This window comes from Rhinolophus sinicus, chromosome 3, assembly GCF_057876585.1.
Source record: "Rhinolophus sinicus isolate RSI-liver-muscle chromosome 3, RSI-T2T, whole genome shotgun sequence".
Classification (NCBI taxonomy): Eukaryota; Metazoa; Chordata; class Mammalia; order Chiroptera; family Rhinolophidae; genus Rhinolophus; species Rhinolophus sinicus.
Window position 1 is genome coordinate 50,634,255 of NC_142503.1, and position 26,471 is coordinate 50,660,725.

General features: G+C 41.0%; 1 protein-coding gene across 1 annotated transcript in view; it reads right to left on the reverse strand.

The window, feature by feature from the left end:
- Positions 1 to 274: 274 nt before the first annotated feature.
- The window catches only part of ARSB (arylsulfatase B), a 146,313-nt gene continuing 120,116 nt past the window's right edge, over positions 275 to 26,471 (reverse strand). Inside the window, exons 7-8 of the mRNA XM_019728179.3 lie at positions 3,538 to 3,660; positions 275 to 2,763 (exon numbers count right to left, since the gene is read on the reverse strand). Of these exons, the coding sequence (XP_019583738.3) occupies positions 2,498 to 2,763; positions 3,538 to 3,660 (389 nt within the window). The 3' untranslated portion in view covers positions 275 to 2,497. The remainder of the gene's footprint in view (positions 2,764 to 3,537; positions 3,661 to 26,471) is intronic.

Consider the following 26,471-nt stretch of genomic DNA (forward strand, 5'->3'; position numbering starts at 1 on the left):
TGGCAGTTATATCAGTGGCTAATGGCTAACAGGTAACAGCTGATGGCCAACTAGTCACAGCTGATGGCCATCTACTACCCAAGCCAGCACCTTTCCATGTGAGGCCGAGAGCCTGGAAACTGCTCTCCAGGACTCTATCCCCACATTATAACTTAAAATTGATCATTTTAACCATTTTAAAGTGTACAATTCAGAGGCATTAAGTTTATCATGAAGCTGTGCAACACTCACCAGAAATGTTTCATCACCCAAATGGAAACCCCGTACTCACCGCTGACACATTCTAAAAGATAAATTTAATTTTTCTGTCCCCCAAATGTAGGACAATTGTGAAGTAACAAAGAAACACAATTAAATAAACAAAACCCTTTTTTAAAGGTAAACACATTCAGAAAGAAATAACATTAATACTTCTAATGACAACATACGAATCTGTTCACATTCTGGGTACAGAAAAAGAAAACCTAATGAAATACATTCTATTGTGAATAAAACAAAATCTCAAATAAAAGTTTCACAAAAAGTTAGTCTTTAAAATCCCTTTTACATTTATTGAGTGCCGAACATCCACACTGTACATAGCAATCAAGGAAGTAGAATTAGGGACAGCTGCTGGGAGTACAGTAAGGAGAGGTGCCACATAGCGATGGCCTCCAATCTTATTAATGGTTACCTACTGTCCTGAGATTAGAAGGCACCAGAAGGAACATTTGGGCTCTGTTAGTTCATAATATCTGCCACAGGCTTGAGAGTAAGAGGTAATAGCACTTTGGCTAGTTGTTTTCCAACCCAGGAGTCGGATATGGGTAGGTAATGGGTGCCATTAGTTCTAGCATCATTTTCTCATCATATTTTAATACAAGTGAGTAGTGACTGGAAAATATTGCTACTGAATTGATGGATGGCTATTCTAGGACCTATATCATATTATTTGGTGGTTTTAGTTTCTCGTGTGGTTTTAGTTCCTAGGAAAAGAATAGAACTAAGGATTATTGGCAAAAGAGTACCTCTGGCATATATCCTCCCCACCCAGAGGACATTACAATTTATGGCATGTCCTATGACTGCCCTGATATACAGACTAGGCTCCTACTCCACGAGGGCAGCTTGAGAACAGAAAAGCAATGGTTGGAAGACATTTATATTGCTCCTGTATTTAGCTAACTAGACTAGCACCGTTCATGGTGTGAGATTTTTCTCATTTGCTTTTTTGTCCATTCATTTATTTCTTAAAAAGTGTATTGAGTGCCTTCTATGTACCAGGCACTGATCCAGGCATTGGTGATAAGCAGTGAATGAAACGGTGGAGTGACTGCAAAAGAGAGTCCAGAGAACCGTGGATAGGCCTTCCTGACTTTACCAAGGCCCAGTATCCCAGATGCTGGCCATTTCAAATTGCCCACTTCCATCATCTCAGGACAATATTATGCTTTCCTGGGGTTTCTCCTCACTGTTAGGGAATAGCAGTGCAACTCTTACTATATTATGAGACAAAGCCACAATCATGATAATCAGCTCCATGCAACTAGAAAAATCTGCACCAAACAGAATGACACAGACCCAAGCCTTACCCACCCAGCCCTTTTCATGTCCACCATGGGCACTCTCACAGAGCCAGGCGTGGCCACTTTCTCTGGGCAAGGCGCTTGCTTCTGTGTAGGGGGCAAAAAATAGGCAGGGCTCAGCAGTGTTCCAAAAACCAGTGGTGCTCAGAGTGGAGGAGCAAAATAGCCTTTCTCAGGCACAGGATGCCTGAGTCAAAAGGAAGGGAAGGAAAAGAACCACAGAGGAGCTGGAAGTGGCAGAAAGTCTAGACAAAATGAGCAATGGCTGGGGAAAAACTTGGGGATAAAAACACAGTTCTTTATTGTAGAAACCAGAACAAAGGAGTAGGCATATTGCCATATTGCCCTTGACAATGAAATGGGCCTTATGCTCCATGAGGGGTTGAGTGATGAGGTGAGTGAGCAAGGGGTGAACCAAGGTGGGTTGTTCCCATGGAACGCCTGAACTTGATCTCTCACAGACAGGGAGACCCCCTGGCCAACAGAACCATTAACAATCGTCTACTCCCTTCATTTGTTAGAAAAAATGTGAGTCATTCCAATAAAACCCGGCTATTGGCAGAGGGAAATCTAACATCTGACTTGTGAGTTAGAAGGAACCAGCTGCTCCAGCCTTCAGGACTCAATAACTTCCTATTTCCAGTCAAGTTCCCAGCTGTCCCACAGCTCAGAAAAAAGGGGATGGGCCCATTCACCCTCTCCTCTAGACACACATCCCAGCCAACAGCAGGAGTGTTCCAGATTTTATCAGCTTCTTAAATGCATGAGGCGTTGAAATGAGACACTTCAGTGTGCTTTAGAAGCCAGAGAAGGGCCAGGTGAACCCAAGTTGAGGGAATAGATGAGACAAGAGTCACACCAGTAAAAGACCTGAACTGCACCTTGCAACAGAAAGGTTTTCTAGTCCCCCCAACCCCAGGCTGCCCGAAATCCTACATCCAAGGGCCCCATGCCCCAGTGCTCTTGGGATCACAGCGGGGGTCCTGTTCCGGGAAGTACACAGGCACTGAGTGTTTGTGGTAGAACTGCAGACGGGAAAGCAGCTGTTTGACGATATGGGGATATTTTCTTGACAGGTCATGTCTCTCTTCTGGGTCCTGATCAATATCAAAGAGCCAGAGGGTCTTGGTTGGTGGGTCCGATGAAGGTATCTCAGAAACATTGTATTGAGTTGGTGGAGGGAACCAGTAACCACAGCCTGGCAAAGAAATACAACAGTTTATTGGGGAGAGACATGGCAGGCAGGTTCTAATTACGAGGAGGGAACTGGGTTCTGGACATGGACCCATGAAAAAGATGGGTTCTTTGATGCTCTGTCTAGATCTGTCTCAGATTCTGACCTCTGGTACTTTAACTAGACGTGTGTCACTGCTTCACAACCAGGGGTACCCAGGAGTGTGCACGTGTGTGTGTGTGTGTGTGTGTGTGTGTGTGTTTGTGTGTGTGTAGCGAGTATATTTAGTTGTCACAGTGACTTGGGGGGGTGCTACTGGCATTTAGTGGTCATGGGCCAGGGATGCTAAAATGTCTTGCAACACCTGGGGAGTTCCAAAAAGGAAGAATTGTCTTGCCGCCAATGCCAAGAATGTCCTCATTATAAACACTGCTTAATTATATCACAGCCTTAACCATCATGCACATATTTAAAAAGTATTTAACAGATGTCACTTTTAGAGGATGTGCTCAGAGGAAGCAGGCCTCCTCCCCCAGCGACACCATTAGTTCAGGATGCAGCTTTGAGGGAGTCTCTTTGCTGCACTTAAGAGCCACACACACATCTGAAATCCCTATTTTCCACGAAGCATTAGAGTTGTATTTCTCCCTTTCACTCCCCCTATAGTTAATTCTGAATTGTTTCAGGGGAGGGGTGTATGGGGGGGTCAGGATTAAAAATCACACGACTCCTCCCACCTCCTCATTCAGCAGCCCCAGAATGATGTGGTTACATTTTGGGAAAAGCTGAGTATTCTACCTGGGTAGCCTGTGAGGAGTTTCCAGTTCTTGTGCCTAATTGCAGCATGGACAGATGTGTTGAAAGCTGAATATTCTGGAAGAGAAGAATCATCTGTTGCTGGAATCATGCTGTTCCTAGGACCTGGGAATAAATAGTTTGCGAGAATTAGAGCACTGTTAATGGAATGTGTTGTTGCAAATCAGCATTGTAGATCCTTCTTGCACAACAGTAGCTTTTCTTCAACACTGGAGTATAAATGTGTGTCCCGATGCAGAAATGAATCTTTTATTAAATATAAACAGAGCTATAGTTACTTTAAATGTCAGTCATAAACCACCACAAATATAAAGGAAATCCCAAAGAGATTAGAACACTAATTCATCCTTAAAATCACTATGTTCTGCCAACGTAGAGCTGGCTGTATGCAGAACAGGGTTCTGTTACAGCATGGTGGGTTGTTTTCGTGCGTTTTGTTTTTTTTTGCTAAATGACTGAATTAAATAAATACATTTTCTGTGTGTACTTATATCTATGTAGATAACATAACATTATAAAATGTACATTTTAATGGAGTCTATCTCAAACTATGAGAGTTCAAGCATGCCATGATAAATAGTACATATATTTATTTTTTTAACCATTAGGTATGAAATCCAAAAGTAAGTGAGCAGTGCTCAGTTAACTATTCAGACTGGATAATTATGGATGTAAGAATGAATTTGGTACACAAATGATTGGTTGGTATCCTGGATTACACTACTTTACCATCTTGAGGCCTTATGTTAATTGATCATTCAGGTTTTGAGGAGAACAATTAATACCTGCTCCCTCCTCCCCTCTTGAGTTTAGAACCAATTGAGAGGTAGAGGCCAGACAGATGGAGCTAAAAACATTGCTTTTGTTACTGATAAAGTTGATTGGAGAGAACATACGAGTAGTTTCAGATCAGCGGCAGAAAGGCCTTGCTGATAACTGACCCTTGACTTAGAAAGACTAAACCACCAGTCACTTATCTTGAAGGACACTCACCAGGTGCCCTCAGAGTACACAGCTCAGAGCAGACCAGAGTGCTGCCATATATCCTGGGGACACTCTGGCTCTGAAATTAGAGAGACAAAAGGGTCTGAATTGAGCATGCTTAGTTCCTTCTTTCTGATAACTCCCTCCTTTGCCTGCTTGTGGGGAGGAGCGAGTAAGGTACAGAGAGACCTGAATTTGACTCTCGTTGAAGACCCTGGTGGATCCCTGAGGGCAAGGTATGGAGTCCCCCAGCTCACTCCTACCTGTCTATATTTAAAGGCCTCAACTAAGGGCCTAAACATACAATATTTAGTCTGTTTTAGTCCACGTTTATTTAACTTTTCAAATATGGTCACAGATATCAGCTTGGGTGCACTTTCAAAGGCAGCCAGACAACCCATCCAATGGGTGGGGTGTGACACATCCATAAACGTGCACTCTCCACCACAGTGGTTGGTCCACCTGGCCACCATCCTGTTATAAAGGACTTGAGAGAACCCTTGTCCCTGCCAGGATGAGACTTCCATGCTGCTCAGAGTTAAACGCAGGAAGCACTGTCGGAGGTGGAAAAGGCAGGGTCCCATTCTTTTGTGAGTTTTGTGGAAATGACCCTGGAGATACATACTGGAGACTGAGTCAATAAACACTGGTGGTTTCATCAGACCTTCAGTCTTAACGATCATGTATCAAAAAAAATCATTAGTGCCAAAAAGGAAGTCTTTTTGACTTCTTGTTCCTCTATGTGCCTGTGGCTATTTTGGCTCCATACAAACGGAAGCTTTCAATGACCGAGGCACATGAGGGTGTCTGTCCCAGAAAGTGTGTTCTTAATACACAGCCTGTGGTAGAACTGGGAGCCCTTGGGATTTTGCTCCTCACCAGTGTGTATAAAGGCCACATTTTGATAACAAAGAATGGTAAATAAAACGAGGCTGCTTTGTGAACATCAACAACAACAAAAAAGGAAACTTAGCTATCTCAGCTATACTTACATTTTTCTTAAAACAGACAGGAACATAAAACACCTAGACAATAAATAAGGCTAAATGATGAAAGATGCTGTTATCTCAATGATACATTTTCATTTCCAGAATTTAAACAAAGAGAAAATTTACACGGGATAATATAACTAACATCCTGTGAGCTGTCACCCAGCATGAAGAGATGTTAACATTTTGTCATACTTGCTTTTTTTAAATAAAAGAAACAGGATGATGAAAATGAAGTGACAGTCTCTTTTGTCCCCATCCTTTCAAACTCAGTACTTTCATCCTCTCCCTCAGAGAATGCTGTTGTCATGACTTCAGTGTATAGGGTTTCCTTCAGCCATTTAAAAATACAGTAACACATAAATGTATCAAGGAATAATACACAGTATTGTTGTGTATTTAAAAATGTATGTGTGTTATGCTATATATATCCTGCACTTGTTTTTCATCCATCATCGTATTTTCAGAGCCCTGTGATTATAAATGCATATATTTAACTTTAAAATTTTGCTATATTAAAAAAACACATTTTATTTATCCTGTTGATGGGCATTTAGGTTGCTTTAAATTTTTTTTTTGCTACTATAAGCTAGCCTGCAATGAACATGGTTACCCACATTTCCTGTGTACACATGCAAGAGTTTCTCTAGTGTATGTGTCTGGAAGTAGAACTGTCTGGTTGCAAGGTATACACCTTTCCAACTTTACAACAAATACTAATGGGCCATCCTACTGGTAATGTCCCCATTTCTCCACATCTTATACCTGATACTTTCAGAATTAATTTTTTTTTTTGCCTATCTAAAAATTTTATAAAGAATCTTTATCTTTTTAAAAATCATTTGATCATCAAGAACCTCTTTCGTTTTCCGTGTCAATCCAAAGGCTGCTTTAAAACCATTTTTTAATAACACTCATAGAGCAAAGTGCACAAATCATGCTTGATGAAGAGTGGACTCTCTCCTGAAACACCAGTCCCCTCAAGAAAGAATGTTACTAGCACGTTAGAAACCTATGTTGGCAGCCACCATTTCTTACCTTTGTCTTCCCAAGGCAGCTGCTATCCTAACTTCAATTTGTGTTTTCATTAGTAAATCAACACGGTATTGGATAGACTATTGAGAGACAGCAGACAGAGATTTCTTAAAATGTTAACAAATTTTTCGAGTTTCTCTGGCACGGTTGGAACAGATTCAGATTTGATAGATATTTATTGATTAACAACTATGTGATAAGAAAGCATTGTGTTCTGCATGAAGTAATAAGTAGAGACATGTAAGAGAAGTTTTGAATGTACAATCTAAGATATTTGGGAACTAAAGGTTATAAATAATAAAATTCCAAGGTTTCAAGTTTGGTGATTTGGAGTATAGTGTCATGGCTGGCAGAGTAGATAAGAGATGCTGCCGCAGGAATTAGTGGTGATAATATGATTCTGGAGCTGGGCATACTGACTTTGAAGTGTTACTATGAACTCAAGGTAGAAATATCAACTACATATTGGAGCTAAAGCACCTCACCCTATATGACAGACTGAAAAACACACTGATTCAAAGACCACCCACAATGCTATGATCGTTGAATCCTGGAAATGGATTAGTTGTCTGTAGAGTGAAGCAAAAGAAAAGCAGTAGCCCAGAGACAGAGTACTGAATGCCAAAGAAAAGTGTGAGCAAATGAGGCAGACAAGAAAATAATATGAGGAAGAAAGCCAGTTGAACAGGACATTGCAGAAGTCAAGAGAGCAGAGAGTTTCAGACTATGAATCAGAATTACCAAATATTCCATCCATCAGCTTGATGGATTGAAAAAAGGGCATTAGATTTGTTAAGCTCTGAGCAGTAACTAGGGAGTTCAGAGAGAAGCATAAACAAACAAATCTTCTCTTTTCCTTCTGAGCTAAAAGCCCCCTCAAAGATAATAAGGCTTTCTGGCCAGACATAATTACTCAGTTATAAATTGGATTAGTCATGTGTATTGATTTTGGATGTGAAAAAGGAGATCAGCAGACAATTTTAAGGCTAATGAAGGAAATCAGTATCTTACATAATCTGTAGTAAACTTATAGAGCTCCTTATCTGAGCAACCTCTGGAGCGAGGCTGACCAATAGTTTCAGCGGAGAACTGTGTTCTCCAGAGCCAGAAGCGCTCTAGAAGTACCTTGGGAGTTGTCTTTAGATGGGATGGTGAGTTAGTTGGTGGGGGTTCAGGTATCCTATCTCCATTTCTGTCAGCGTAGTTTAATCCTTAAGGAAGAATCTGTAGTATTTGCTAACTATATTGTATTTGTCTGTGTTTTTGTTTGAAGAAAGGGTCTGTGACTAAAATATAATTTTAAAGACACTAATTAGTGACAGGTGATTTGATTCACCAGATGGGGAAGGGACTGAGGGATGTCTGAGGACACACATGCTCTTCTGGTGTTCATAAAAGGCAGCCTTGCTCTCCGGGCTGTATCATGCATCCTCCCGACTCTTTGGAAATTACTGTCTACTGTACTCTATAGTTGTATTTTATCAAATACATTATTTTTTTCAACTATGTACTTTACATGTTTGTTGTATATAAGTTGGAAAATACAAAAATGTATGAACAGGGAAATTAAAATTACCTAGAAATTTACTGGCTGCTGTTAACATTTTGGTGTATAACCCTTGAGACTTTTAACTACACAAAGTTTAAATAAAATAAACATGTTAGCTGACTTGCAGATAAGAAGAAGTAAGTTCATAGACAACAAACTTTTCACGCTTAGAGAAAATTGGGCCGGGTGGTGAGGAGTCCCAAGCATTAGTGCAGGGTGAACGGAGGGTCTGGGCCTCTTCTCTGGAATGTCGTTCAAGTAGAATGAACTGGGCATGACCGCAGAATGGGGCTTAGGAAGAGTTAATGCTGTGACCCTGAAGGAAAGCACCGCTAGGGAAGGCAATGAGGACACAGCTGTAGACCGAGTACCGGTATAGGCCCCGCCTCCCTGCTCTCCCAGAAGGCCACGGTGCAGGGCAGTACAGGATTTGCATGTTTGGAGCCAGATTGCTTGGGTTCAAATCTCAGCACTATCACTCACTATCACAGGCTGTGTGACCTTTGGCATTAACTGACCTCCCTAAGCCTGCCTTTCCTCATATGTAAAATGAGGACAATATCATATTTCACAGGATTGTTCTGTGGTCTAAATGTGATGATATATTGAAAATGTTTATTAGCACTATGTCCAGCATATAATAAATGTGCAATAAATGTTATTACCAGTTGTGCAATCTTGGGCAGGTTTCTTAACTTCCCATGCCTCAGTTTGCTGTCAATAAAATTAGTATAATAACAGCAAGTGAGATAAGGCATATAAAGTACTTAGAATAGTATCTGGTATATTGTAAGACTATTGTCAACATTCAAGATAATAACAGCTAATACTTACACGCACTTATTATACGCTTACAAACACAAAACATTGTGTTAAGTCTTCTAAGTGTGGTAAATCATTTAATCCTTGCAATGACTCTGTAAAATAGGTAATAATGTCTGGCAATAACTATCACTTCAATGCTAGCTACTATCAGTATAACATAGGTCTTTTTTCTTTTATATCCTTTTACTCAAGACCTTACATAAAGGAGGAAGGTAGGCAGAAGTCATTATTTACCAGAAAAAAACAAAAAACAAAACACATAATTTACTTTGGTCTGGGTTTGGAGAGGACCTATATTGACTCTCCATTCATGTTCCAGAATTTGGACAGGGTTAAGGGGAAAAAGCATCAATGGTGTAAGTTTTAATTTGCCACTTTTAGGGTTTAGTCCCTTTCCTGCCTTGTTGAGTGGCCTGCCATTCAACTGTGCCCTTTTTGGTTTTGATCACTTCTATAATTTACAAAGATCAGCTTATAATTTTATTCTATCTCTAATGATCCATTTATTCTTCTTGCTAGTGTGATGCCATCTTGATATTTTAATGCCACATGCTTATTTTCTTATAGCAAAACTTACTTGCTTGGGCTAAGAAGGCTCCCCCCCCCCCAGCTTTTCCAGATATTTGGCTGTCACAGTATTTCCTAGTATGGAATACTGTCAGGCATTTTTTTTTATTATTAGTTTCAAGTGTACAAAACAACATAGTGATTAGATGTTTCTATGCCTCACACAGTGATAACCCCAAAGGTGAGTCTATTATCTAACTGACACTGTACATAGTTATTACAATATTATTGACTATATTCCCTTTGCTGTACTTTATATCCCTTTGACTGTTTTTTTTAAATTATAGTTGACATTCAATATTATTTTACATTAGTTACAGGTGTACAGCATAGTGGTTAGACATTTATATAATTTATGAAGTAATTCCCCTGATAAGACTAGTATCCATCTGAAACCATACATGGTTTTTACATTGACTATATTCCCCATACTATACTTTACATCCCCGTGACTATTTTGTAATTACCAATTTGTACTTTTTAGTTCCTTTCACCTGACTTACCCAGCCTTTCAAACCCCCTCCTATCTAGTAACCATCAGTTTGTTCTCTGTATCTATGATTCTGTTTTGTTTATTTTGTTATTTAGATTCCACATGTAAGTGAGATCATATGGTATTTGTCTTTCTCTGTCTGACTTATTTCACTTAATGCCCTTTAGGATCATCCATGTTGTCACAAATGGTAAGATTTCATTATTTTTTTTTTATGCCAAGTAAATATTCCCTTGTATCTTCTTTAATTTCTCTCTTCAACGTCTTATAATTTCCTGCGTACAGTTCTTTTATTTCCCTGGTTAAATTGGTTCCTAAGTATTTTTTTGATGCAATTGTAAAGGGGATTGTTTTCTTAATTTTTCTTTATGATAGTTAATTATTGGTGTATAAAAATGCAACTGATATCTGAATATTAATTTTGTATCCTGCTACTTTACTAAGTTCATTTATCAGTTCTAATAGTGTTTTGGTAGAAACTTTGGGGTTCTCTCTCTCTCTAAATATATATATATAAACATATATGTATACATATACACATACACACACATATATATGTGATTATTTATATATTCTATAAATAATCACAGTTTAACTGCTTCTTTTCCAATTTGGATGCCTTTTAATTCTTTTCCTTGTATGATTGCTGTGGCTAGGACTTCCAGGACTATGTTGAATAAAAGTGGTGAACGTGGACATCCTTATCTTGGTCCTGATTTTAAGGAAAACGCTCTTAGCTTTTCCCCATTGAATATGATATTAGCTGTGCATTTGTCATATATGACCCTTATTATGTTGAGATATGTTCCCTCTATTCCCACTTTGTTGAGAGTTTTTATCATAAATGGGTGCTACATTTTGTAAAATGATTTTCTGCATCTATTAATATAATCATATGGTTTTTATTTTTCATTTTGTTTATGTGGTGTATCACATTAAATCATTTATGGATATTGAACCAACTTTGACTACCAGGAATGAATCCCATTCAATTGTGCTGTATGATCTTTTCAATATACTGCTGTATTCAGCTTGCTAACATTTTGTTGAGAATTTTTGCATCTATATTCATCAGGGATATCAGCCTATAGTTTTCTTTTTTTGTATTGTCTTCGTCTGGTTTTGGAATCAGGGTAATGGTGGCTCATAGAAGGAGCTTGGGAGCTTTCCCTCCTCTTGAATTTTTTGAAATAGTTTGAGAGGAATAGGTGTTAATTCTTTTTTGAATGTTTGGTTAAATTCACCAGTGAAACCATCTGGTCCAGGACTTTTGTTTGTTGGGAGCTTGTTGATTACTGATTTGATTTTGTTAGTAGTAATTAGTCTGTTCAGATTTTCTGTTTCTTTTTGATTCAGCCTTGGAAGTTTGTATGCTTCTAGGAATTTATCCATTTCTTCCAGATTGTTCAATTTGTTGGCATATAATTGCTCATAGTATTGTCATAAATTTTTTTGTATTTTGGTGGTGTCCATTGTCACTTCTCCTCTTTCATTTTTGATTTTATTTATTTGGGTCCTCTCTTTTTTTCTTGATGAGTCTGGTTAAAGGTTTATCAATTTTGTTTATCATTTCAAGGAACCCATTCTTGGTTTCACTGATCTTTTGTATTTTCTTTCAGCCTCTATTTTGTTTATTTCTGCTCTGATCTTTATTATTTGTTTTCTTCTACCCACTTTAGGCTTTGTTTGCTGTTCCTTTTCCAGTTCCTTTAGGTGTAAAGTTATATTGTTTATTTGAGATTTTTATCATTTCTTGAGGTAGGCCTACATTGCTATAAATTTCCCTCTTTCTCTGTGTCCTATAGATTTTGGGTCATTGTGTTTTAATTTTCATTTGTCTCAAGGTATCTTTTGATTTCTTTCTTGATATCAGTCAACCCATTCATTATTTAGTAACACATTATTTAGCTTCCATGTATTTGTGTGCTTTTCAGTTTTTTCTTGTAATTGATTTCTAGTTTCATACCATTGTGGTCAGAGAAGACGCTTGATATGATTTCAATCTTAAATTTATTGAGACTTGTTTTGTGGCCTAACATGTGGTCTATCTTGGAAAGTGTTCCACGAGCACTTGAAAAAAATGCATATTCTGCTACTTGGGCTGAACTGCTCTAAAAATATCACTTATATTCATCTGGCCTAGCGTGTCACGTAAAGTCACTCTTTCCTTGATTTTCTGTCTGGAAGATCTGCCCATTGGTGTCAATGGGGTGTTAAAGTCCCCTACTATAGTTGTGTTACTGTGTATCTCTCCCTTTATGTCAGTCAATATTTGTTTTATATATTTAGGTGCTCCTACGTTGGGTGCATAGATGTTTACTAGGATTATTTCCTCTTGCTGAGTTGATCCCTTTATCATTATGTAATGTCCTTGTCTCTTATTATAGTCCTCGTTCTACAGTCTATTTTGTCTGTATAAATATTCCTACCCCAGCTGTTTTTTTTCTTTCATTTCCATTTGCCTGTAATATCTTTTTCCATCCCTGACTTTCAGTCTATGTGTATCTTTTGATCTGAGGTGGGTCTCTTGTAGACAACATTTATATGGGTCTTGTTTTCTTATCCATTCAGCCACCCTATGTCTTTTGATGGGAGCATTTAATCCATTTACATTTAAAGTGACTATTGATAGGTACATAGTTATTGCCACTTTGTTATTCATATTTTTGATTTTTTTGTTTGTTTTTTTCTTCTATTTAAAGAAATCCCTTTAACATTTCTTGTACTACTGTGGTAATGAATTTTCTTAGCTTTTTCTTTTCTGGGAAGCTCTTTATTTCTCATTCAATTTTAACTGATAGCTTTGTTGGACAGAGTAGTCTTGGTTGTAGGTCCTTACTTTTCATCACTTTGAGTATTTCCTGCCACTCCATTCTGGCCGGCAAAGCTTCTGTTGAGAAATCAGCAGATATTCTTATGGGAACTCCCTTGTAAGTAACTAGTTTTCTTTCTCTTGCTGCATTTAGGATTGTCTCTTTGTATTTAACCTTTGCCATTTTAATTATGATGTATCTTGGTGTGGGCCTATTTGAGTTTATCTTGTTTGGGACTCTGTGCACTTCCTGGGCTTGTTTGTCTATTTCCTTCACCAGGTCACAGAAGTTTCAGTCATTACTTCAACTAGGTTCTTGATCCCTCGCTCCCTCTCTTCTTCTCTGCCTGGCACAAGGTCCCTGGACTGGGGGCCTGATATGGGGCTGGGACCCTTCACTCTTCAGGGCGGACCTCTGCTGCTGAGGTGTTCCTTCTGGATGTCAGCTACTACCTGTGGGCTTGGGTTCAGCCTGTTTCACATCTCTGTCTTTTTCTACCAGCCACGATGTGGCCTCTTACATATATCCTTAGTCATAGGGGTTCTGTACAGTTACTCTTCAGATAATTCTCAAGGTTGACTGTTCTATATAATTTAGTTGTAATTTAAATGTAATCATGGAAGCCGTCAGACATAGCGTTTACCTATTCCATCATTTTGGACTTTCTTTGTCAGGTATGTGTTTGAATGAACAGAGAAGACTTAGGTTTAGATAGCACAACTAACTTCAACTTTTGTGATTACATTAAAAGTTCTTGAAAATATCTTGTTTGTTAGTTTATTATGTGAGTTGATATACCTCTCAGAGTTTATTTACACTAAATATTTGATTGGCTGACCATTTCTTCGTGGCTCAATTCAAGAAAAGTTCAATGGCTACCATATTCAAAGTGAAATTCAAGTCACTAGAATCCTTATTGTGCCAGCTAGTCTGAGTCCCACGGCCCACAGATTGCACATTCCCCCAGATCATAGCGCATTTGGGCGACATTTGGATAGATGCGCTCAGTGCATGTGGATCAAATCTCTAGTCTGTTCATGGTTTTACATGTTCCCCAAACTGTGGGCTCAGGCCTCGGTGCTTCTCATCTCTCTGTGTGGTAAGGACTTACATACCCAGATGTGACCATGTTCATTGTTGTCTTGAGTCTTGTTTTTTAAATCATTCTGGATCTAAAAATAGAAGTTTTTTTCTAAAAATAGTTCCTGAAAAAATACTGGCTAGAACCCCCACACTCTGAGCTGATGCTTCCCTGACCCACTTTGCTTAATTTTCAGAGATGAAATAAAGCCCCCAACAGCCATATGTTTTGACCCTCCAGCTCGAAAGCTGGGATTGACAGAACAATTAGGAATTAGCAGTAGCATTCCCTTCCCCGTGACTCTAGTTCTGGAAAAGAACTCAGAGAAACCACCATGCATTTTAGTAGCTTTTAGAATAATCTCTTTATATTATCTTCTTAAGTTATTTAACCACTCTGAATTCCTGTTTCCTTGTGTGGAAAAGGGATAGAAGCAATGCCTACCTCACAGGATGACTGTGAGCATGAAATGAGATCCTGTGGGTGGTGAGTGTGCTGTGCACCATGAGTATAAAAATCCTGGTTACTGGTCTCTTGAATTCCCACAGCAGTTGCCATAAGACTAGGTACATAGACAAAACTGACTGATCAACTGAAAGAAATCATTTCGATTTTAGTTGAGCCTGTGGCCTTTGATCGATAGCTATCAAAATCAAGGTGTATGAAGTCTGCAACGACTGTACGATCTGAACCAGCTGCCAAGAGAACAAGGTATTATTAGAAAATTATGGGTAAGAGGGGATAGGGAAATGGGGAGGTATTAGTCACAGGGTACTAATAACCTAAACTTTATGCAAGATGAGTAAGTCCTAGGGATCTACTGTCAACACTGTACTGTGGGTTTAACACTTGTTAACACTGTGCTGTGGGTTTAAAAATTGGGTAAGTGGTCTTACCACACATACACACACAAAATAGTAATACATAAAGTGGACAGGAGGAAACTTTTGGAGGAGATGGACATGTTTACGGCATAGATTGTGGTGATGGTTTCATGGATTTATAGTTATCTCAAAAATCATCAAGTTGTATGCATTCAATATGTATAGCTTTTTGTATGACAATCTTAATAAAGTGGTTTAAAAACAAATGAATGAGAAAGAATAATGTGAAAAAATGTGGCAATCCTACCTAAATTCTATATGCTAGACCAAAGATTTAGCCAAAATTGTGAAAACAGAGTGAAGTAGAACAGGGATTCCAATAATGGTTGTACACTGGGATCGCCTGACCCCCAACAGTCACCTTAATTCTTAACTCTGGCTTCCTGAGCCCAGCACAGCTCAGCCTCTTGCCTGGCCCAACCTGGCCCGGTATGGACTGCCTGTCCTTCTGTCACCTTCAATCATCTGACACCATCTTTAGCAGCAGCATCTATGATGCTTGTGATGGGTCTTGACAGAGCTCCTCCCTCCAAACAAACTGTGCAGCTGCCCATCATAGAAAACAGCTAAAAGCAGAGCTGTCCAACCTCCACACAGGTTCATGGTCAGTAGTCCCCAGAAGACCCCTCAGGCTCCATGGAGCCCAGGGTGACAGCCAGTGGCCAGCGCACTCTGCTGGATGCACCTGTGAGCCTGGGGAGCACGTGGCACTGCAGGATGGTGAAGCTGGTGTGTGGGTCTGGGTTACAGGGAGCCACATGCTCTTTGTGGTTCAGGGCCTCCCCCACCCTCGGGGCCTGTGAAGCTCTGCTGGGAAAATAGGGAGGCCTGAACACCATTAAAACTTCCAGCCCCTCCCCCTCCCGAAACTCATCCTACCCCTTATTTCTGGACTTATTTTTGATTGCTGCAAGTTTTCTGTTACATCCATACTACTTATTCAGAATCCTGTCTCTCCTTGGAGAAATCCCTACAACACGAAACAGGAGTGTCAGGGAAAATATGCCAGACATAAAGCTAATCAGAAAAAGGTGAGGAGGAATATTACAGATGTTATTTATTACCTACAAGGGAAAAATCAAAATGCTCATAATTTTTATGTATGCACTCCACATGACATATTTCAAATGAATCTAGGTTTATGATTTTCAGTTTACAAAGTCAGTTTCTCTGACACCTACTCATTCAGTCCATATTTGATATTTTAAAAGTCCTAGTGAAAAAAGGAGCTTTGATGTGGCCAGCTCAACCCAGACAGAGTTCAAATGTTAATCATTACTGAATTGTGCATAATGAGTATTCAGAGAATGTGACTGTGTTACAGGGAACGTCAATAGCTGGTTATGGCTGACATTAGCTAGGAGTGTTAATTGAGCAGGAGAAACCAAAACACTGAGAAAACAACCATCCAGTGAATCCTCAACTCAGGACTGTACTAGTAAATTAGTCCACTAACATCTTCTCATACTTTGGTTCAAATTGAATCTTGGATAAATATTGTTTTATATTACTCATTCATTCGCCTATTAAACAAATATTTATTTTGTTGATCATTCTATGTGCTAGATATTAAGTCTTCAAAGTGAATAAACCGAGAACAGCACACGATAATAAAATAATTTTGTTAAAACACCATAAATTCTAAAATAGTAGAATACACATTTGTTGACTGAGAAAATGCACCAAGTGCTGCGAGATTCCCAAGGGGATCTTAACTGCCTGGGAGGATCCAGGAAGGTAGTGCTCACTGATCTGGGCCCTAAGGACAAGATGAACAGGACAGGTAAAGAAAGAGTGACCAAGATGGTTCAGGGTGGGTGAGCATCTCTCCTTGAATATTTCCTCTCCCTGTGGAACCTTCCTTCTTTTCACAGTTCATGTACTCTGGCTCCACTACCTTTCTGCTGTCCCCACGAGCCACCCTGCCTTCTTTCAGCCCTGTGCCCAGGGTGAAGAGTAGGGGCAGGAGGCAGAGAACTCCTGTCTAACTGACTGCCCATAACACAGCCTCCACAGGAGCTACTGTCTGCTGTACCATGTGCACGACCACGGCCTGGATCCCAACGTGGGGGCCTCGTCTCCACATGCTCCTGCTGCAGTTAAAGTAGTAGAAACAGACAGACTGAGAAGGGTAAGGGGGCAGAGAATGGAACCCTGGGGAGAACCAACGTTTGACAGGCAAAGCAGGAGCCCCCAACAGACCGAGGAGGAGTTAGCTTGGAAGAATGCTTCGGAAACCACGGGAAATATTCCACGGAGAAAATGGTTACTGTCAAAGAGAAGGAAAGTATGAGAAAGCAGGGAAGGTAAGCAGTGGGTCTGGCAAATGGGATGTCACTGACTGTGGAGACAGCAATTTCACTGGTCTTGTAACAGATAACGCCCAGAATAAACATGAACGAGGGGTCTGATGAGCTTGCAGTAACAAAGACAGATAGAAGGGTGTGTATTTTCTCTAATCATCCTCCGATTAAAGTGAAAACAGATGACCATTTCCAGTTTTGACATCACGGTTCATGTGCTAGCCACCATCTCCATTCTGATCCTGCCCCACAACAGGCTAATCTAATGCAGAACTATAGCTGTCTTTTGAATTCCCATTTTTAGTTTGTTTCTCTCTAAATACAAGTCTTTCAAGTAATTGGTAGAGTCCGTCAGCAAATAGCTATAAATAGATACTGTGTATATAAAAAAGGGAAACTAACCCAAAATATTCATCTTCAGCCTGTGATTAAGATGATGAGCATGAACCAGGCTGAGCCGTCTGTTCTCTGGCTAGAGATGAAAGCAGAAAGACTACTCCCCCGCCCCACAACATGGCATTTAGTGAAATACCAACTTTCACAAAGGCCCACGGACCCAAACGCCTAGCTGAAGGCCGCGCTCTTCCTGTGGTGTACAGTTCATATTCCAGTGCACAGGAAAGACGTGTCTAGGCTCTGAGCACATTTTTGGATACGGATGAAATAATGCTAATTTAATATTTAATTTGGAAGGGGGCCCTGCCTGTGGAATCAGCCCGTGATGGCAGTCAGGTGGGCCTGGCCTCTCTTGGCAGCTCGGGGGTGCTGCCCTTCCCGACCCTGGAAGCTCATTCTGGGGCAGCAGTGGCAACAATTACAGTGCAGAAAACTGAAGCTGGTTGGCACTCTTTCAGGGACAGCCCTCCACAGCTCTGCAATTCCATGGCTCAAACCCCAGCACGTTACACAAACCCTATAATCACTGAAATGAGGGCCACGAGGTGCTGCTTGCCAAAGGTAAAAAAGTAAAAATTTCAGACAACTCTTTCTAGCCTACCCCAGTGCTTGGCAGTGGCCCAGCTGAAACTAAGGATGTTTTATATTCTGAGCCTATCAGGTCTCATATAACCCAGGATTCACAACGCAATCTCTCTCCAAGGAACACTGGAACACATCTGAGATAGTCAGCGAAGTTGGTGTCTCTGCTCTAAACTGATTTAGTAAATGAAATGTTAAAGAGGTGCCACTGACTCTTCAGATCACCTTGAAAGGTTCAGTCCCAGAGACCTGCCTTAAATGCTCATGAGCTTATAGGCGCTGACTTGAATTTGGTAGCTTGATTATGACGTCCAACAGACAGGCAGCCTGAGCTGCCTGAAGGCTTAGACCTCGCTCTAAAAGCCCTGTTAGTTAACTGTCACATCCATAATCCCCAAAGTGCTTCCTGAGTGCTGGCTGTTAGGCACCTCACACACATTCATGAAATGACTCACAGAAGGCACAGAATCTGAATCTGTCCTGGCCAGCCATCTGGAGAGACCTTCTCTCCCTACCAGTCATGTCGCCATCTTTTTGAAGCCCAAAGCGGGGGAAGGGACTCAACTCTACTCAACTCCACATATCACTACCCACTTCTCTCACCTCTGATAGCAGTGTTAGCTTTCACATTAGGGGATGATGTGTACAGATAAACCCCACTTCTGAGGCCTGTGTATGGAAAACCAATTAAGATGGGGAAAGAAGACAGAACTGAATTTTCCATCTGACTCAAATGATAATGTTGAGACTCTTCAGGCAGATTAGGAAATAGAAGGGAGAAGCTTACTATCTTATCAGGGGCTCATCTTACTAGAGGGTGGTAATCTACAAAGGTTTAGGTGATCAAATCCCCGCAGAGCCAGGTTATTTGCTTTGATGCTCTCTCCTGGCTCTAGTATAGTTTGTCACATGAAAAATCTTGATAATATGAATAACTTAAAAGGCAGATCCCCCAGGGCAACACCCCTACCCCCTGTAACCTCTTTCTTGGGGAAAGGAGTATTGTAACTAGGAAAGTGGGAGTATTTGTAACTAAACATTCCCTGAATGGGCAGAAGCAGCAAAGTAGGAAACTACCTACCAGAAGGCTAAAGAGCAATAGGCAATCTCTACTCCCCACCAAGCATTTGGCCCAAAGGTCTCCCTGTGGGGATGGAATTCCAAAAAAAAGCAAAAGAAAGCATTCTTCCATACCTGACTAAGGCTTTGCATTTTAGAGGGAATCAGATATCAAAACAACAGAAAGATATCAACATGGATGTTTTGAACATCTGCCTTGTTGAAGGAGCTGGGCAAGGTGTCACAGGAATTACAGAAAGGCATTACTTACTTAATTTTTTTGTTTTTGGAGATGTGCCAGGTTTTAGAAACTTATCTCTACTCAAGACATTGAGAATGAGTTGGAAGGATAAATGTCAATAAAAGGCATTTAAATAATTTAAGCACTGGGTGGTCAGTTGGCTGTGCTCATAACACCAAGGTTGCCCGTTCGATTCCCACATGGGCCAGTGAGCTGCGCCCTCCACAACTAGACTGAAAACAATGACTTGACGTGGAACTGATGGGTCCTGGAAAAACACACTGTTCCCCAATATTCCCTCAATAAAAATTAAAAAGTAATAATTTAAGCATTAATTGAGTACCTAGATTTGCAAGCCATTGTGCAAAGGACTTTGGGGACTAAGTGTTATTACAGAACTCCAGAGACAGAAAGCTTATTTCTGGTTGGCTTTCCAGGGCAGGCTTTCCAGAGAAGGCGAGACTTGGATATACATGCTGGCACTGAAGGATCTGTAGGATCCAGACAGGTGATGAGTAGAAAGAGGATGTCCCAGACACAGGAGAAGAGTATGAGGTGAGAATTCGCCAAGTCTGTTTTGACTCAGGAGGATAGCTGGGCACCCTGGCTGGCTGGAGGGGGATGTGGTGAGGACAGTTTAGAAAGGGTTGGTTGAATAGGGTCCACCAAACTATAGAAGCTAGAACGTTTTTTCAGTAGGTAATTGGAATCAGAGCAGGTATAAAAGGCCTATTTTAGAAAGATTCAATGCCATGCTCACTATGATGTGATTATTAAGCTTCCCAGATGACTTGCCACTGTGAAAACATCGCAGCAGGAATAACTGTGACTGGGAGAGGATAGTCCACACTGCAAACGTGGAGATTAGCATTCTGTATCAGAGCAGGAAGAAAGCAATCAGTACTCACTGGGTGAGAACTGAAACAGTCCACGCCTGGGAGGTAGAAGGAAAGTCTAGATGACCAACAGAGCAGGAAAACAATGACTATGAGGTCTGGAATGACATCACTGAAAGAAGAAGAAAACGCTGAGGGGAGATGCTGCTTTTTGAGGGGGAGGATGAGTTAGTTTTAGACACATTGTGTGATATGAGCAATTTAACATGTAGGCTTAGATGTGATGATGGATTTAACACAGCTGCACTGCTGCTTCTCTCTCCTCAGTGTACAGGAATAAAGCCTAAAGTCGGCAACACGGCCCATGGGGCCTGTATCAGCTGCTGTCTCCTTCCTGGGATCACAGTCCCACCATGTTTTGTGGCCACCATGCAGTTAAGTACGTGCCAATGGAATGTGAAGAAAGTGGGAGCACAACCCCCAGGCAGATCTGGGCCCAGAAAACCCTCTTGTGTACTTCTATGCAGACAAACATGCAGCCTTGGCAGCTCATTAAAAATGACAGAACTGCCAGATAGAAGAAGCTGCAGTCCCCGAAACACTGCTTGGATGAGAGCTGTCCTTTGCTCAGGAACACCCGTTTTGTATATTATGCGAATGAGAAATGTCTGTATTTTTTGGACTTTTACACAGTTTTGGGCTGTTCCAGCAGCCAGTGTTATCCTCACAAATCCATTCCTGCTCTGTTTCATCTCACGCCACTCCCCTCACCTAGCTGGTTGTCCAGCCATACTGGTTTCTTTCAGTCCTTTGGACACACTAAGCTCTGTTTGTTGGTGGGGCCTTTCCCTGCTGCAGGAGTCTTTGCATTTGTTCTTCCCTCTACTTTGAGTACTTTCTACAATTCTTTGCTTGGCTAACTCCTTTTCCAGATCTCAGAGCAAATAAATAATGCTTCCTCAGAGCAGCCTTTTTTGTCCTCCCAAATGAAACGAGGTCAACCCCTGCCACTCTTTCATAACCCATATTACAATCTGCAATTGTGTATTTCTTTGTTTATTTAATGTCTCCCTTATAAAAGTAGATGATCCCAAAAAGGCAGCGTCATGACTGTTTTGTTCACCAGTGTATAGTCCACTCAGCGCCTAGCATTGTGTAGGTATTTGATAAATATTATTGAATGAGTCTGTGGACTGGAGCTCCAAGGCTATGGGTAGAGTTTAGAGTGATCTAAATAAAGACAGATGGAGAGAAGAGAGCAGCAGGCTGAGACACAACTGTGGGAAATACACGCTTCTCAATTTCACACCTGCAAACAGGGTCACTGTAGAGGAGTAAGGTTTAGAGAAAGACACCAGAAAAATTAAGGAGATAATTATGATAGAATGAAGAATATTAGAGCTCTCTGGGGGCCTCTGTTAGTCCTAAGGGGCATCTCATGATGTTCGTGTGATGGACTTAAATTATGTCTCCTAAGATCTTAACTAACTCCATTCTCCTGAATGGTCAAAGAGAAGGGGGACTGCTTGCAAGCGTGAGGAAGGGACATCCAGGTTCTTATTTGGTTGTGTTTGCTCTGAGAGTGAAACACTTACCATATTTCCCCGAAAATAAGACCTAGCCAGACAATCAGCTCTAATGCGACTTTTGGAGCAAAAATTAATATAAGACCTGGTATTATATTATATTATATCCAGTATTATATTATATTATTTTATTGTATTATATTATATAATATTATATAATATATATTATATTATATAATATTATATTATATTATATTATATTATATTAGACCCGGTCTTATAGTAAAATAAGATCAAATCTTATATTAATTTTTCTCCAAAAGACACATTAGAGCTGATTGTCCAGCTAGGTCTTATTTTCAGGGAAACACGGTATCTGCAGGAGATAAAGAACTTTCCTCAGAGAAACAAAGAGCAGCCATCCTGGGACCTGGAAAGAAGCATTTTTCCTTCCTCCGCGTGACTTATCTGCTCTCATGGAGAATGTTTTCACTCACTCATTGGAGATGGAGCTCTAGCTCCGAAACTGACCATTCACTGTCATAAACTTCCCTCCGTACTGGGAAGTTTATGTATTAACGCAATTAAAATAGCCTGTTAGTCCTCTGGTATTTTTTGAATACTTGAGAGAAAGCTTGCAGCTTACTGGGGCATTTCCAATAGAAATATTTGCTACTAAAAAGTGATTTCCACACACATCCCTGCCTCCCTTGATCAGGAGATAATTACTGGGTTGTTAAAGCCATTAAGCTGGGGCCTGGAACACAAACTGTGTGCTGCTGTAAAAGTGCCAAAGGGAGCAGAGAAAGCCCTGGATTTGTACTACCCCACTCTTCTCTTACAAGCTTCCATGAGGTCAGAGCATCCAAGTTCCCACAGAAACAGTGTTGGTCTCCTTGGCTGGAGGGCTTGGATCAGCCATCTGCCTCCCTGCTTGTGGCTGCTTTCCTACTTTATCCAGCCTAAATGGCTTCCAGAGGTTCAAATGATGCAAGCTCTATGAAGACTGGAATTCTTCCCCACGGAATACAGTAATTTATTTGTTATTTCAACAAATATTTATCGAGCATTTACTCTATACCTGGTGCCATACCAGGCACTGGTTTTATTCCATTCAACGATTATTTATTGAGTCTCTACTATGTCCTGGGAATTGTGTTCCAGTGCTATTCCCTGCAGGCAAGGAGGTCTCAATCTAGTGAAGGGCCTGTTCATCTTTAGTGCCCTTATTCTCCCACCTGAAGGCACCAGGCAGAAGTAGACAGGTTCCTAGCAGGCTTGGTGAGTGGAAGGTATAAGCCGAATGCCCAAGTAGCTCTAACAGTCTTTCGCCATTAATGTTTTGAGAATAGAAAAAAAAAAGTGCCCTTTAGTTTCAAGGAGCTCATATAAGATGGCTGGAGAATTAGACTCCTGCAAAAAAGCAAGAGAAATACCAATGGAGAGATTATCTCTCAGGATTACTAATTAGTCACACAGACGTAATCAAGAGGTGGAATGAAAAGAAAAAGTGTTTTATTCCAGAGTGAATTCTTTTAATCAAAACTAGCTCATTCTTCTCCTTGCCTTGCCAGCCCTTTCAAACCCACCTACCACTGAGGTTAGAGGACTTGGTGAATGTAATCACATAAGCATCACTTAAGGAAGAAAGGAGACAGTAAATTAGCGAGGAGAGGAAGGTTAGGAACTGCCTAATTTTCATGTGACACAGGAGAAATGGAAATGATAGGACCATTCTGACTTATCAAGCGGGGTGAAACATCCATTTGGAGGAAAAGGGTGAGACCTCAGAGGGATCAGAGGAAATCTCTTGACATGGCAGATAATTAATACACTAAAACTAACAACCAAGGGCAGAAATGAAAGCTGTAATTACCCAAATGCTTTCAAAGAGTGAATCCTGGAGAGGAGACAAAAGTGGGTGGTTCCTACTTGTGCAGATGTTAATGGCCTGGTAGGGACTGGCTTGTCCCTTCCCAGGGGGTTGGATAGACTTTCTGCCTGTCTCCCACCTCCCAGCTCACTGACATGTCTCCCTGCTCCTGGACAGCAGCCCTGAAAGCTATGTACTCTTCGGGAATTGGGACAATGCTGTCAGGTGTTCTGTGGGTTCTCACAGGTCTATGTCAAGTCTCCTATAAAATCAAGGCCACTTAAGGGCAGGGACTATGCCTTTGAGTTCCTTTTAAATTAGTTAGTAGTTAGGTCAATAGGAGCCCCATAAACAGTTTGTGTTTAGTGACTGACTTTTCTCTGCAACATTCCGGATTCTGCTGACCAGAGACCTTCAGGGGAGTCTCAGCTTCGGCTTCCATGGTTTTGGGAGAGCAACACAGTTTCTTAGAAACAGGAAGTTCCTCACAGCGTTACTCAAAGGAAAGCACACTGGAGAGTGAGACAGAGACCCCGACCAAATGATAAATCACATTTCAAAGGAAGAGTTAAAAATACCAAACCCTTTTCCTAATAATCGTTGAATCGCATAATAAGCATCGGCTTAATCCTATAATCATGTCAAGTGTAGCTGTACACTGAGTGGCTTTCTCTGCATTTGCCACTTAGCTGTGGCAAGAATCTGACATATGAGTGACATGTCAGAGTGGAATTACATCAGCAAAGCCCATAGGCAACTAACATTACATCATTAGAACCTACATTATATCAGTGATTTTATACAGGTATGTGATGAAGATTTAATAAGATTAGAAAAAGGACAAAATGAGGTTTTTTTTAGGAAGAAAAACGTCTTTTTGTTTCTATTCACCAATTTTATTTTTAATTATTTTCCTTCTTCCATCTCCCACCTCGGAAGGGAGAGGCTACTGCAAACTTTTCCTCTGCTTTCAGGAAAATGGCAGTAAGAACTATTACTGAAAAAGCAAAACTTACTCTTTTTAGCAGATGTTTTCTGGTTCTCTCTGACCCTGATAAGCATGCAGAAAAGAGAGGCAATGGCAATATGTGAGGATAAATATGTGGTCTGTGTCCTCTGAGCAGGAAAACGGCTGGGTGAGCTGGAACGTCCACTGGTTATTACTGACGCCGTCCACCGCCCAGCTCTGTGGGCTCTGGTCCATGTTCACGGCCAGACTTACGGCAGTGCCGAAGCCCACAAGAAGCACTTTAGGAGAGCAGCTCCTTACTACTGTGAACACGATAGGCATGAAGAAGAGCCTGGATTCTAGCAATAAAGGAACCTGCAATCCCAGCTCTGCCACTTTCTAGCTGTGCAGCCTTGGGCAATTTACTTAGTTTTCTAAGACTTACTTTACTTCTCTGTAAAATGGGAATAATACTACCACCTATCTTCCAGGGGTTTCTGCGAGGATTAAGTGGGCCAATGTAAAATGTTAAGCCTGGCACAAAATGTTAAACCTGGTAAAATGTTTGTGCCTGGCACAAAATCGAGGGAAAATACGGTGGTCTTTATCGTTATTATTATTATGAAATCTACTCTGGCCTTAACGTCCTCTCTCCCACCCGATTGTGCAACTCAGGAACATAAAGGGCACAACAACAGCAAACCCAACCAGTACCTAAAGGAAATAAAAAGCAATAACAGAGTCACAGTGTCCTCGGACATGCATCACAATTTGATATCTGAAGGTTGTCAGGAGATCATTAAGAAGCCAGATCTTTACGTATCATCTTCTGCATGCAACACACAGGATCAGGCACCACCAGAGAAGTTAGAATACCTTTTATCCTAACAGCTAACATTTATGGAGATGACTCCCTTTAGAAGCTTACAGGAAACAAATGTGGCTTCTGGATGCATTACAGTATTGACGCTTTCCATTTCTTTTATCCATGCAACTGGGTTTTTAAAAATGTGTTTGGAGGTCTGTGCGGCCACCTCATCCTCTCAACTCCTATGACGTTCCCAGTCAGCCATTCCTCCTGACCCTGCTCTCTGCGATGGCCACACACACAGCACTCTACATTTACCCCCATTACATTCCAACCTGGTAGATTAGCCTCATTATTCTTGACTGTCAGCAGCTCCTGTGTCCTGACTTAGTCATCCACTGTATTCACGCTTACCCACAGCTCCTATGGCATGTGGAATGCGGTGAGCATGGCTTTGGTAGCTTTCTCCAAGTCACACCACTAGAAAATGGAACATGCGTAGGAAGCTAGGCAAGGTGTTAACTCAAATGGGTAGGTATCCCTAAAAACTCTTAAGTCTTACAGCTCCCCATTTGAGACTTCGCCAGCGGGCACACACCTGCCACGCTTCCTCCTCCATTCCCCATCACCCCAATTAGCCCTTCTTTCTCAACTTTTTTGCAACCATGTCTCTGGTCTGCATAGGCAGAAAGCTGGGCCATGAAGACAGGAAGCGTTGAGAACAATAAAGTGAGCACAGAGCATTCCATGGTGGGGTGCGGTGGGAGTGGGGGGTGGTTTGGAAACAAGAGGGTGGTGGAAATGAGGCCAATGAAAATCTATTCTGGAAAACGTTAAGCTAATGGACTTCAGAGTATCCAGTCTGTGTGGGAGATAAAATAGAAACATTTGAGAGATTAAATAATTCAGACCGGAGCCTGCCTTCCACAGTGTGTTCCTAACTGGCTGGTGGTCCCTAGGCTCTATTAGATAACACATCTGCATCAGTTGGCTTCCAGGAAGAGTTAGCCCCATGAAAATGTCCTTCTTTTAAAATGTACCTATGCCAGCTCCCGTGGGATATAGGCACAGTGAAAATGGCATGTGTCTCTTCTATAATCTGTTATCAAGGAGGCAGTGACTA